Here is a 12,762-nt window from a genome sequence, read left to right as displayed (position 1 = left end):
CACGACTCCAACCCAGAGATCAGGAGTCACAGGCTCTATCGCCTGAGCCAGCCAGGTGCCACTGTTTGCCTTTTTGACAGTATGCACATGTAACTGCTTTAATTTAAAGAATGAGTCCCTCCTCTTTCTTTGGACCTCAGTTTCCCCACACAGTATGTATAAAAGAGGAAAGGTATGATTCTATGTGATATAAGGTCCTGTTCTTCAATGTAGGCTTCTTTTTATTTTTATATTTTTAAAAGATTTTTATTTATTTGAGAGAGATCACAAGCAGGGGGGATGGGCAGGGGGAGAGGGAGAAGCAGACTCCCCACTGAGCAGAGGGCCCAATATGGGGCTCCATCCCAGGACCCTGGGATCATTACCTGAGCTGAAGGCAGCCGTCTAACCTCTAATGGACTGAGCCACCCAGGTGCCCTACAGGCTTCCTTTTAAAGCAAGAATGAAACAGGTGAGTGAGGGGCCGATGCCCCCCCCCATAACACTTCCATTCCTCCTGATGCCACAGTTAGTTGTCCATGGGAATGCCTTCTCAGCTACCCCAACCAGCACCGCCTTCCGGTCCCCTTTTAGCCCAACCATCACCCATCCAGCCTCTCCAGCCTTCCACTCATTCTACTATTTACACCCGTTAGTTATTTATACCTGCCTGAGTCACAAAGGATTTGAGGTGGCTTACTTCAATAACACAAAGAAAGAATAAGAAATTGAACTAGAAAATAAGCTCAGAAAAAGAGATCAACAAAGATGCTCAAGCTGTACTTCAAATTAATCAGTAGCCAGGGAAGAGGGGTGAGATACAATGAGCCATGACAGCCTCATATTAGGAAGGAGGAAATACACCCATTCTCTGGGCATGGAATTCTGCAAATCGCTGTCCATGGGAGATTTCATGAGGAAGAAGGAAATGACGGGTTTGGTTTGGTTTTTAAACTTTAAGTTGTCCTACTTTAAATGATATGCTATCCAGATATTTGGACGAGTTAGCTCCTATTAAAAACTAAAGATGGGTGCCTGGATGGCTCAGCAGTTGAGCATCTGCCTTTGGCTCAGGTAGTGATCTCGGGATCCTGGGATTGAGTCCCACATCAGGCTCCCTGTGAGGAGCCTGCTTCTCCTTCTGCCTATGTCTCTGCTTCTCTCTCTGTGTCTCTTAGGAAGAAATAAATAAAATCTTTAAAAAAATAAAATAAAAACTAAAGAATCTCAGGTAATATCATGATTATAGAAATGAAGTGTAAGAGGGGTGCCTGGGTGGCTCAGTCAGTTGGGCATCTGCCCTTAGCTCAGATCATGATCCTGGGGTCCTGGGATTGAGTCCCACATTGGGCTCCCTGCTCAGCAGGGAGTCTGCTTCTCCCTCTCCCCCCCCTCCCCCACTGTTCTCTCTTTCTCTCTCAAATGAATAAATTTTTTTAAAAAATACAAAAAAAAGAAATGAGGTATAAGGGCATGTGCTTTGGCATGATCTTGGATTATTTCATTGGTTTTCTGCCCTTGGAAATGCCTAGGAAGCACCTACATGTATCAGTGAATGCCATTCAAATGATCTAGGTTAATCCTGAAAGATGGGCATTGTCCAGCCATCTTCCAGACAAGGAAACTAAAGCTCAGAGAAGACAAGATGACATAGCTGAGGTCCTCCAGTGGGTTGGGGCAAGCCGAGATTCAAACCTAGGGCTCTCTGCTGGTAGCTACACTTGTGGGGAGCATAGCATAATGTATAAACTTGTGGAATCACTATGTCCTATACTTGAAATGAATGTAATATTGTGTGTCCACTATACTCAAAACAAAACAAAAGAGAAACAAACCTAATCTGTCTGTCTCCAAAGCTGGTTCTTTGTGTATCATGCCATGGAGCCTCAAAACAAAGTCATCCAGGCTGGAGAGGCTCTGCCCTAAGCAATGGGCACACACAGGTGATGACAGACAAGCCTGTCCTCCTCCATGAAAACAGAAAAAAGGGGTATGACAGGCAGGGCTCTCAGGCCAAAATCTGCCTCTGAGCTGCCTTGCTTACATTAAATGAGGACCTAGAAGGCAGACAGCAGCAGGAGAAAAGGTGAGTTGGGCGGAAAAAGGGAAATCTGGGTCTACTCCCTCGCTGTGAATCTGAGATCTGATTTCTGTGGGGCTGAGCCAGACAGAGCAGAGGGTCTCTTGCTTCAATGGCAAGACAGAGGGTTTGTCTCAAAGACCCGGCTTCCTCATCTGTAGGACACAACAATAATGAGCCCTTCAACCTTCACAGGATTTCAAGGCATAAAATAGCACATTTAAGGAATGGTCCTTTGAACCCTGGCATTAACATTAGAGTGACTCTTCTAATCAGAGCTCTTCTGCTTTGACATTGAGCAGCATCATACAGGTTCTCTCTCTCTGGGCCTCAGCCTTCTCATCTATGAAATGAACAGCTTTAGCTGAATGATTTTTTTTTAGAGATGTTATTGATTTATTTGAGTAAGAGAGAGACAGAGACAGAGAGAGCATGCGCAGGAGGAGGGACAGAGGGAGAAGGAGAAGCAGGCTCCCCACTGAGCAGACAGCCAACCATAGACTGGATCCCAGGACTACAGGGTTGCATCCTAGAACCCTGAGATCGAGACCTGAGCCGAAGGCAGACACTTAACCAACTGACCCACCCAGATGCCCCTTGAGCTGGATCATTTCTAAGGGTCCTTATAATTTGAAGTTTCTTGGCTTTTATGCTGGTATTATTAAAATCCTGCTAGTCATGCATGGCTGCCACTTCTCTGATTTCCCACAGTTAGCTGCATGCCCCTCTTTCACAGCACTTACCAATGTGTTGTCACTGTCTCTCTCCTCCAATAGATTATCTCTACTCCCAACTGCCTAAGATCAGGTCTTATCATCTCTCATCTAGACTGTCACCACTGACTTCTCACTAGGTGCCCTCCAAATCTTCCAAATTGTCCACTAGTGGGATCTCTCCAAAACATAGCTTTTGACACCACCCCATATTCTAAAATGAGCACCTCTTTCCTCAACCTAAAACCCTATCTTGGCTCCCAATTCCCAACGGAATAAAGCTCCTTATCCTGCTCTTCAAGTGTTCTCCTGATCTGGGCTGGCTGACTTTTCAGACCCTGCTCCAGACTCTTCCTGCCTTTCCTGTTTGTGCTTTAGTTTTCTACTGACCTCATAAACTGCCCCCCCCTACACACACTCTGCTGGTTCCATGTCTCTGCATGTTCACTCCTGTGGTTCCCTCTGCCCTAGCCTCCCATTTGTTCTCCATTTCCACCAACCCACATACAGTCCTTCTTCATCTAACTAACTTCTACTCATCCAAGTCTCAGCTCAGGCATCACTTCCTCCAGGAAGTCCTCCCTGACAGTCTAGATAGATGTCCCTCCTTTGGGCACCCACAGCCCCCTGTGCTCCCCTCTAGCCCAGCGCACAGGAAACCGCAGTACATTCATCTTCACTGCCCAACTGTGAATGTTGTGAAGCCGAGAACTGTGTAATATTAACGACAGAACTTCCTGCCTGTAGTAGTACAAGGCATGGCACATACTAGGCATGCAATATTCACTGGACTGATCTCTCATTCAGAAATGTGGTGAGCTCCCACATGGCCTCTCCCTCCGGTCCCTCCACAGCACAGAGTTTGGCAAAGTTATTAATAATAATAATGCCTACTGCTAAGTAAGCAGACACTGTGTGCTAAACACTTCACCTATGTCATCTTATTTCATTTTCACGACAATCATGAGAAGATTCATAGCCATTTATGAATTGGCCAGCTTATCAGACAGACAACTACCTCCCTACCAGTTTTTTTTTTTAAAGATTTCATTCATTTATTTGAGAGAGAGAGGAAGAGCACAGAGGGAGAGTTAGAGGGAGAAGCAGACTCCCCGCTGAGCAGAGAGCTCAATTTGGGACTCAGGACCCGATAGCAGGACCCTGAGATCATGACCTGAGCCAAAGGCAAATGCTTAACCAACTGAGCCACCCCGGTGCCTTCCCTCCCAGTTTTTTTTATAAGGGAATTTGGGGGAGGGAAAAAATTTAGGTACTTTTAATCTCAGATATGATGACAATAATTCTAAAGTGGCTATAGAGAGGAAAATATTGGTTTTCGTCAGGTAAATGCAACATCCTGGAATCCAGGAGGAAATCACAAGGCCCAGATTTGCAGTCATATTATCCCTTTCAAAAGGTATAAACATTATCTAGCTATAAAAAATGCATTGATATTAGGAAAATGGTATATGCCAGGTGATAATTGTGATAAATTTCCTTCTAAAATGTTAGAGGAATCATCCCGATTAGCTCTTGTAGCTCTGGGTTGTTTTGAAGATGTGATGTGAGGATCTTGGCGGAGTTGTTTTGTTTGCTACATTACACCTCTAGGGGGCAGGGCAGGCCCACAAATGATTTTCCATCCTTGTTTCTCAGCTTTCCATCTGATCAAGAACTTTGATGGGTATGTTAGGCAAACAGGAAATTTTCTGGTATATGGGGGGGGGGGTTGCGCAACATGAATCTTATATATCAGAAAACACAGTTTTATCTGCTACTTGAGAAAAACCGAGGCTCTGAAAGTTAAGTGACTTGCCTAAATTTGCAGAAAGTCCCCCTTCCAGGGCACTGCACTTTCTCCGAATACTAAGGCCCCCAGAGAACTTCAGTTCCGAAGTGCTTGGAAACAGCCTTCCCCATGTAAATGCTATCAACACGGATGCTTGGAGAGAGACCACATAATTTCCAGGAGGAAGTCAGAGTAACTAACAAATTACCTGGCCTAAATGAGTGACATCAAAAGTGGAAACAAATCATTTACTCATCATTCTTGCCCACAACCAGGGTTTATCATTCTGCCAAGGAACACAGCAGGGGAAGAGCCAAAGGGGTTGCATCTTATTCTTACTCTAAGACACCTTGCTGAGCCCTGGGTCTGAGCCCAATAAAGACTTGATGGATAATAAGTAACTTCCCACTAGACTGCACAGGCTGCACACAGGTCCTATGCATGTCTCTTTGCTCCTTTCAGAACAGATTGGGGGTCAAGACCATGGTGTGACATGGCCATGGCATGGGACAGAGGGGTAACGATAAGCAGATTGCCCTAAATGTCTCCTAAGGTTCCTCTGACTGCTACCCTGACATCCTAGCAACTGGAAGATGGGTGAGTGCAAAAAGCACAGGGGGAGGAGGCCCAACAACTCCTGGAAGCATAAGAAGGCCACACAGGAGCCAAGAGAATTCTGAAGTGGAGTCGTCTCTATAGGAGCCCTGGGATGAAGAAAAACTTAGGCACCTCTGGCCATTAGGGCACCAAGAGTTAACCTGACCTGCATTTATCTATTCAGCATTTACCAAGCAGTCACTACTGTGCTATATGTTTCCAGGCTGCTTGCTCTTTCACTCATGCCCAGAGCACCTACCAGAGGGACCAACACAACACGCTCTGGATACTATCAGTTAAATCTCTATCTGAAGGAGTTCCCAATCTGGTAGGGAGGACACAAGATGCAAACAAAGAGTCGTTAAGGTATAAAAAGGGGCAAAGCGCTCATTTCAAGGGTCAGGGATAAGCTAACAAACTCGGAGAGGTGACAGTGCAGCTCAGCCTGGGAACTGGATGGAACAGCCTAGGAGAAAGAAACAGCATGAGTAGACTCTGAAATTATCAAAAGGCTGAGTGGGCTAACAATGGGGTATATAGGCCCTTCTGGCCAGAGCACAGTGTGTAGGAAAGACGAGAGGAGAAAGGTAAGTTAAGTGCAGATCCTAAGAGGACCATGTGTGGCAGGTAGAGGCCTGCAAACATTCTCCTGCAGGCCAAAGCAGAGTGAAACCACAGGAGCCCTGCAGAAAGCTTGGTCTGGCTGCATGTCATCGGAGGCTTGAAGGAACAAGAGCAGGGGAAGCATCTATTAGAGAAGACTCTGGCAAAAATCCAGGAGGCAATCAGGAAAATCCAAGGGGCAATCAGCAGATGGACCCTGACTCTGAGCAGTGGTCTTGGGAGCTCTGAGGGAAGGCCAGAGCCATGCCTGGAGTGTCGTTAACATCTTTACACCTTGCCTGCGGGAGGTGATGGCACACCACAGACTTGAGCCAGACAGTTCTGGGCCCCATGCCGTTGTGTAAGCTCAGGCAGGTCACTGCACCTCTCTGATCCTCATTTCCGTGTCTGAAAAATGAGGATAATACTAACCCCCACCTGGCAGGGACTCTGCAAATGAGATAAGAGGCAGTACTGCATGGTGGGTAAGAATGCTGCAGATGGACTCTGGAGCCTAGCCACCTGGGTTCCTTCTAGCTCCTTCTCCATTCTGCTGCTTATTCATTGAATCACCTTGGGTAGTTAACCAACCTCTCTGGGCCTCATTTTCCTCATCTGTATAATAGATTTTTTTAAAGATTTATTTATTTATTTACGATATATATATATAGAGAGAGAGAGAGAGAGAGAGAGGCAGAACACAGGAGGAGGGAGAAGCAGGCTCCATGCCGGGAGCCCGACGTGGGACTCGATCCTGGGTCTCCAGGATCGTGCCCTGGGCCAAAGGCAGGCGCCAAACCGCTGAGCCACCCAAAGATCCCTGTATAATAGATTTAATGACAATATCTACATCAAAGGATTCACGTGAAGATTGAACGAATTAATACATGGAAAGCGCTTAGAACAAATAATGCTTGGCACACAGTAAATACAGAAAAAAAAGTGCTAGCTATTATTACATAAAGCCACATAGGGTGGTGCCTGGCACACGGAAGGCTGAGACTCACTCAGCACATGAGTGGCCTCTTCTCCATGCTCCCGGCCTTCACTATACTCTTGGCAAATTCAGAGGCCCTGGGTAGGCAGGAGAGGGTGAGATGAAAGAGGAGCAGAGAGCAAGCCTGGGTCCAGGCTTCTCCAACCGAGGTCCCCATCTGACACTAGGAGACACCCACTCTCTTCAAAGCCCTCCAGCCTGGTCCTCGGCCAGTGTCCTGACGTGCCTTGCTCTTTCATTCCTTCCTCCAAGAATCTCCACACTCCTCCACCCTTGCTACTCATTTTGTCCTGAACACTGTCGCTCTGGTGGGCTGAGCCTGGAGCCCTGCATCTCTGGCCAGGAGGAAGGGGCTCTGCAAGCACAGAGAGCATGGTGTTCACTCAGCCTGGTGGCCCCTCTTGCTCTGTGCACGCAGCCAAGAAATGTTTGTGGATGACAACAACCCCTTCTTGCCCCAGATATAGACAGAGAAGAAAGACTCCTCTAATTCTCATTCAACTTGACATTATCATTTCCTCCCACACAAGTATAATGCTCCCAACACGGGGGGGGGGGGGGGGATAAATGGCTTACCCTCCTGGGAAGAAGGAGAAATCCCCCTGGGAAAAGCACCCCAGACCCCAGAGGAAACAGACTTCCCTAGGGCCCTTCCCTGGGCTCACTCTCTCCTCCCCCTCCCTTCTCCCTCCCAGTGCCCTCAGGCCCTGCAGGGAGCACACTGACACAGCCCAGCAGCCAAGCAGTAGACCACGCACTGCCCTGGCTGTCAAGAACACCAGGCCGGGCCCTCTGGCTGCTGTCTCACAATGTGAGCCAGCATGCAGGGTAGGCTGGGGGGTATGAGGAAGTGCTGGGGTGAGGGCAGAGGATGAAGAGTTACCACCAAACCAGCTTCAGCCCCCCACCGCCTACAGCAGAGCCAGAGCCAGGCCCATGCAAAAAGCGTGGGAAATACAGCTCTCTTCGGTGTGGGCCACCTCAGCAGTGGCCCCCAGCACACTGGTAAATCATTCCAGGTACCAGAACTGCAGGTGGGGGCGGGCAGGGGAGAGGGCAGGCCAAGATCAACAATGAAGAAACACAGACCTCTTCTCTAGTCATCTGGAGAGGGACACCGATTCCAAGGGTAAAAGACCTGTACATTGGCGTGGCAGAGACCAGTAGCCACAAACAAATAAGCAAGCAAGCAAAGCCCTCACATACAGGAGAGCAGTGAGTGGCCAGCAGGAGGTTGAGCCTCGCCTCACTCTATGCTGTACGAGAAAGGCCACACCCAGAGCAAGCAGAAGGCATACTGGCAACCGGGAACCTGTCCAGAGGAGACAGTGCAGGCGGCTGTGGGAATCCTGGGGGTATGACACGGGTGGGGGTGGACACGACAGCAGCCGTCAACTGCAGTAGAGGGAAAGTTCACAGGACCAAGAGTCCATCTTCGGGGTAGTGTGACCTCTGGCGTGTGGCTTCACTCCTCGGAGCTGCTCAGTTTCTTCAGCTGTCAAGTGTGGATCATAATGACAGACACACAGGGTCTCAGGGAAGGGCTAAATCAAGTCCCTGAGGCAAACGGGGAGGGGAGAACACCCCCCACCACCCCTCACCCCCCACCCACCCCCCGGGCCACGAAAGGCAGCTGGGCCTCAGGCCCTCTCTCCCCTCTTCCTCCACCAGAGGGAGCCCAGGGACCAGAAACCGGTCGCCTGGACAGGTGCTACTTATCCTCCCCCAGTGCTGCAGCCTCTGCTGCGAAGACTCCCACCCTGCTAGCCCCGGCTTCTCAAGGCAGCCTGCTCACCCACTCCTGACAAACCCCGACAGGCCTGGCAGGGGAGTCTCCTCAGCAGCCATGGAGGCAGCAATGGCCACTGCAGCAGCAGGCCCTCTTGATGCCTGGCTGCAAGGGAGAATGGTGAGGAGGGAGACACAGCCTTTTGCCCCCTTGCGCCTCAACCCCAGATCCCCCTTCTCCTCCCCCCACCCCCATCGACGCCCCCACTCATCCCAGTCTCAGCTCCTCCTGCTCAAATCCTCTAGATCCTAAGGCTCTCCTGGCCTCTCCCAGTTTGTGACCCGGCTGGGTCTTGAAGTCGGGAGTCTCCCGTGGGTTGGAAAGCTCTGGTGAAAAAATGACAGGCCTCAGAGACAGGGGGACTTGGGTTTGAGTCCCAGCCCCGACAGGAGCCAGCAGCATAACCCTGAGCAAAAACCTTTTCTCGGAGGCTCAGTTTCTCCATCTCTAAAATGGAGTTGCTAATGCTCACTGCATGGGGCCTGTGGCGAGGCCCCCAAAGAGGCAATAAGGGATGTGCAAATATTTAATATATGCTTAGGAGAGACTCAAAGTACTATCTAAACTGTCTTATTAATCCAGTGGGAAATGTGAAGGAAGCAGAGAAATCCAACCAACAGCCTAGAGGGTACACAAAGGAGGGACCGACTGAAAGGCAGGCCTGTGCGGATGGCAGAAGCACAGAGCTTAGGAGCAAATGGGCTCCCAGCCAGCCAAAAGATTCAGATCCACATCTGCAGGATGGAGAATCTGAGGGCAATGGAATCCTGGAATTGAGGAAGACCCAGGTCACTTCACTGGGCTTTACATCCGATTCAGGAACACTGCTTTCTCCAGCTCATCCCAACACCCACTGGGCCTCTGCTGGACAGGTCCAGCAGGCTCCCACCCCCCACCTCTCAAGTCAGTCCACTGCATCACCAGACAGCCAGGTTGGAAAGTTCTCCCTGATTTCTGCCCAAATCTCCCCCCTGCTCCTGGTTCTTCTGTTCCCCAGAACCACACATAATGAGGCTGCTTTGCCCTGTCACAGGCCTGATCACTCTGAAAAGTATTCCACAGCCAGGATCAGGGCCCACCATGCCCACCCAGTCTCTTGCTTCTACCCCACTGTGGCCCTCTCCGGACACAGCCTTGCTTGGTGGGTCTGGACCCTTCCTCTGGTGTGGGGACCCAAGCTGCACCCAGGCAGACTACTGGGAATGAGCCTGGACAGGAGAACCCATCTTCCTTGCCCCCAGACGACTCTGGGGCAGTCCACACCAAAACTCAGCTGAGGGTGCATTGCAGTGGAGCCCAGCTGAGCCCTCGAGCTGCAGCTGCTGCTCCTGGGGCCCAGCCATCTCAACCCAGCACCCCAGCCTGCTGCCTCACCACGGGGGAGTTGCAGAGAGCTGTCTCCCGGCAGATTTCCTGAGGCAGAAGGCTTCCCCACCCCCAGCCCAGCCTCCAAGAGACACTCCACTGGTTGTGGCACATGGTAGGACCAGCTGAGCAGTGAGAGGAGGGGGAAGGCTGTCCATTCGCTAGAGGACTTCAGACTTGTTCTGTAGTGTGGCTGGATTAGTCACAGAACCAGCAAATCTAAACTGAGGGACTTTAGGGAGCATTCGAGGCAGACAAGATATGGGGGGACCTGCTGGCCAGAGAGAGGAAGGGACTCCGTCAAGGTCACGAATCCATCTGCAGCATGGCTGGAAGGGGGAATCCCAGGTCTCCTAGCTCTCAGTCTGGTGTTCTCTCCAGCACAGCAAAAGGGAAATCAGGGGGCCTTCAGGGCAGTCCTGTGAGCCTGCATGCCCTTGACTCTTCACCTGACATCTATCCCGACTGGTAGATACTGGTAGTATCTGCATGGAAGAAGTGGCCCCAGCCCATGTCCCACCAACCCAAGAGAGACAGCCAAGGTGTCCCAAATAGGCAGATACACAAACACCAGCACGGAAAACTGGCACTGATCCAACAAGAGGAAAGCTCTGTAGACTTCCCTTCCTTGGTAGCTCTTTAATTGGGTAGTGTTTTTCTCGAGGGTGGAGAGAGGGGTGGTCTTTGAGGAACTAGCCAAGGGCCTGGCCTCCATCTTTGCTCCCCCATCTTTGCTCCCCTGGCCAGGATGTGCTGCAGTTCCCCTCAGAGGGATATCTCAGCCTCCAGCAGCCATTCTGGTCCCCACCTGCCTCTCTGGGAAAGGATGGGGCTGAGGCAACCAGAGACAAGATCCGGCCTGCACTTGGGACCTACAGAGGAGACCCAAAGGGCGGGGGTAAGGATGGGGGGCTTTCTTTCCCTTGAGGCTCTGAGGTGACACCATCACAGATAATAAAAATCCCAAGCAGCACATCCAAAATCAATAAAGAAATGAAAAGCCATCCTCTGGCACGGCTACAGCCTAGGGGGTGAAGAAGTGGAGGGGTGATGACTGCCGTAGGCCCTCCCTGGCGGCGGTTTTGAGAAAGAAGAGACACCTGCACTCATCTGGCCAGCCCAAGCTGGGGTGGCTAGAGAAGGGGTGGCGGCTGCTTGAGGAGGACCCAGCTTCCTCCCACAGGCTGGGACGGAAGAGGAGGACATGGAATCAGGCACAGGCTTCTTACTTTATCAACCGGACAAGTTGGGAGAGGGAACTAGAGGGGAAGAGCCGGGATGAACGGGAAGGTTGGGAGGGGATAGGAGGGTACGAACACACGTTCCTTACTTTCTCTGGAGGGTTGTGGCCGGGCTGGTGCTGGTACTGGTGCTGTGGCCTCCGCCGGCCCCAGGGCTGGAGCTCCTGGATGCGCCACGGCTCAGCTGGCCCCGCTCCCGCGGTGGCCGGGACCCCACGCCCACCGCCACCGAATAGCCGGCTTCCTTCTCGCGGCCAGGGTGAGCTGGCCCTGTCTCCCGCCCGCCACGCTCGCGCCCCAGGGCTGGGTTCTCGTGGTGCAGGTGGCACTGGGCCACGTCACGTTCGCGGGCTGGGTATCCAGTAGTGTCCTGGAGCGGGTAGGCGGCGTCCCGCTCCTTGTCCCGATATGCTGCCTCCCGGTTCTGGTAGGCGCCATCCCGGTTCGGGTAGCCCACGTCCCGGGTCGCCTGGTGGAACTGGCTCTCCCGCAGCTCGCGGTGGTGGAACTGGGTCTCGCGCAGGTTCTGGTACTGGCTCTCGCGGCCGGGGCTATCCCGCGCGCCGTGGGGGTCCCGGTGCAGCTCCCCGCGGTGCAGCTGGCTTTCCTCCCTCAGATCGCGGTTCTCCTGGGTGAGCTGGTCCAGCTGGCCCTCCAGCTCTTCAATGCGCCGCCGCTGGGTCTCCAGCAGCTGCTGCTGGCTCTCGATGATGTTGTTCAGCTCCAGCAGGTACTCCACCGCCCGGTTGGGGCTCTCGGATCCCGGACCGCCCGGGGGCCCCGACCCCGCCTCCATCCTGGCGGCCCAGGGGCAGGGGAAGGGGCAGGAGAGCCCGGTTCCCGCTCGGTCACGGCGCCACCCTCCCCCGGGCCCAGCCGGGGGAGGGGGCCGGCGGGACGCGAGGGCGCGCACCGGGCTCGAGGGCCCGGGGGCCCGGGGGGGCCCGGGAGACAGCTCTGGGGCCGGCGGCACTGGAAGCAGGAGCTGAGGCTACGGCTGCCGCCGCCACCACCGCCACGGCTCGGGAGGACGCGGCCCACGGCGCTCCGCCCGCTGCGGAGTCACTGCGCAGCGCGGCCGCGCGGGACCGCCCCAGCCGCCGGCCCGCCCCCCGCCCCTGCCCCCACCACGCGCGCCGGGTCCGCCCCCGCGCGCCCCACCTGCCGCCGCCACCCGCGCACGAAGGCGGACCCGCCCTGAGACCCCCGCGCCAGGCAGGGGCAGGCTGCATCACAAGCTTCCGGGGATCTCTCCATTCCAGCAATCCCAGGGGCTTCACCAAAGGCAGCCTAACGAAGCCCTCCATCCCAGCCCGTTCCAGTGTCCCTCGGGTCCTCTCAGCCCGAGATCCTCATCTTAAGACATCCCTGGAACCCCCATCTCAGGCAGCCTCCAGGTCCGGACATCCCATGGAGTCCGCATTCCCTGGGTCTGCCAGTCCCAAGTGTCAGATTCCCCGTTCCGTCCAACCCCTGGACGTCCTGTCTCAGGCGACCTCTTTCCCGCCCACATCCCGAGTAGTCCCAGGATCTCTCATCCTAGCCAGTCCGTGGACCATTCCTCCAGCCCAGCCAGCCCATGGTTCCTCCAGCCCAGGTGATCCACAGC

The 12,762-nt window shown here is 53.0% G+C and overlaps 1 protein-coding gene across 6 annotated transcripts in view; it reads right to left on the bottom strand.

Moving 5' to 3' along the window:
* Positions 1–12,172, bottom strand: part of IQSEC2 (IQ motif and Sec7 domain ArfGEF 2) — an 80,163-nt gene extending 67,991 nt beyond the window's left edge. For 2 of the 6 annotated variants that reach the window (XR_012026319.1, XM_072816150.1), the window contains exon 1: positions 11,243–12,171. Coding sequence is in view for 3 of the 6 variants with exons in the window: in XM_072816150.1 (XP_072672251.1) it covers positions 11,243–11,949 (707 nt within the window). In the remaining 3 variants the exon portion in view is untranslated. Of the gene's footprint in view, positions 1–11,242 lie in introns of all 6 variants that reach the window. The other 4 variants (XR_012026320.1, XR_012026321.1, XM_072816149.1 and 1 more) reach the window with 3 other exon arrangements.
* Between the last annotated feature and the right edge of the window lie 590 nt (positions 12,173–12,762).

Source organism: Canis lupus, chromosome X (assembly GCF_048164855.1).
Source record: "Canis lupus baileyi chromosome X, mCanLup2.hap1, whole genome shotgun sequence".
NCBI classification, from domain to species: Eukaryota; Metazoa; Chordata; class Mammalia; order Carnivora; family Canidae; genus Canis; species Canis lupus.
The sequence above is the reverse complement of the archived record's forward strand: the minus strand, read 5'-3'. Positions and strand labels throughout refer to the sequence as shown.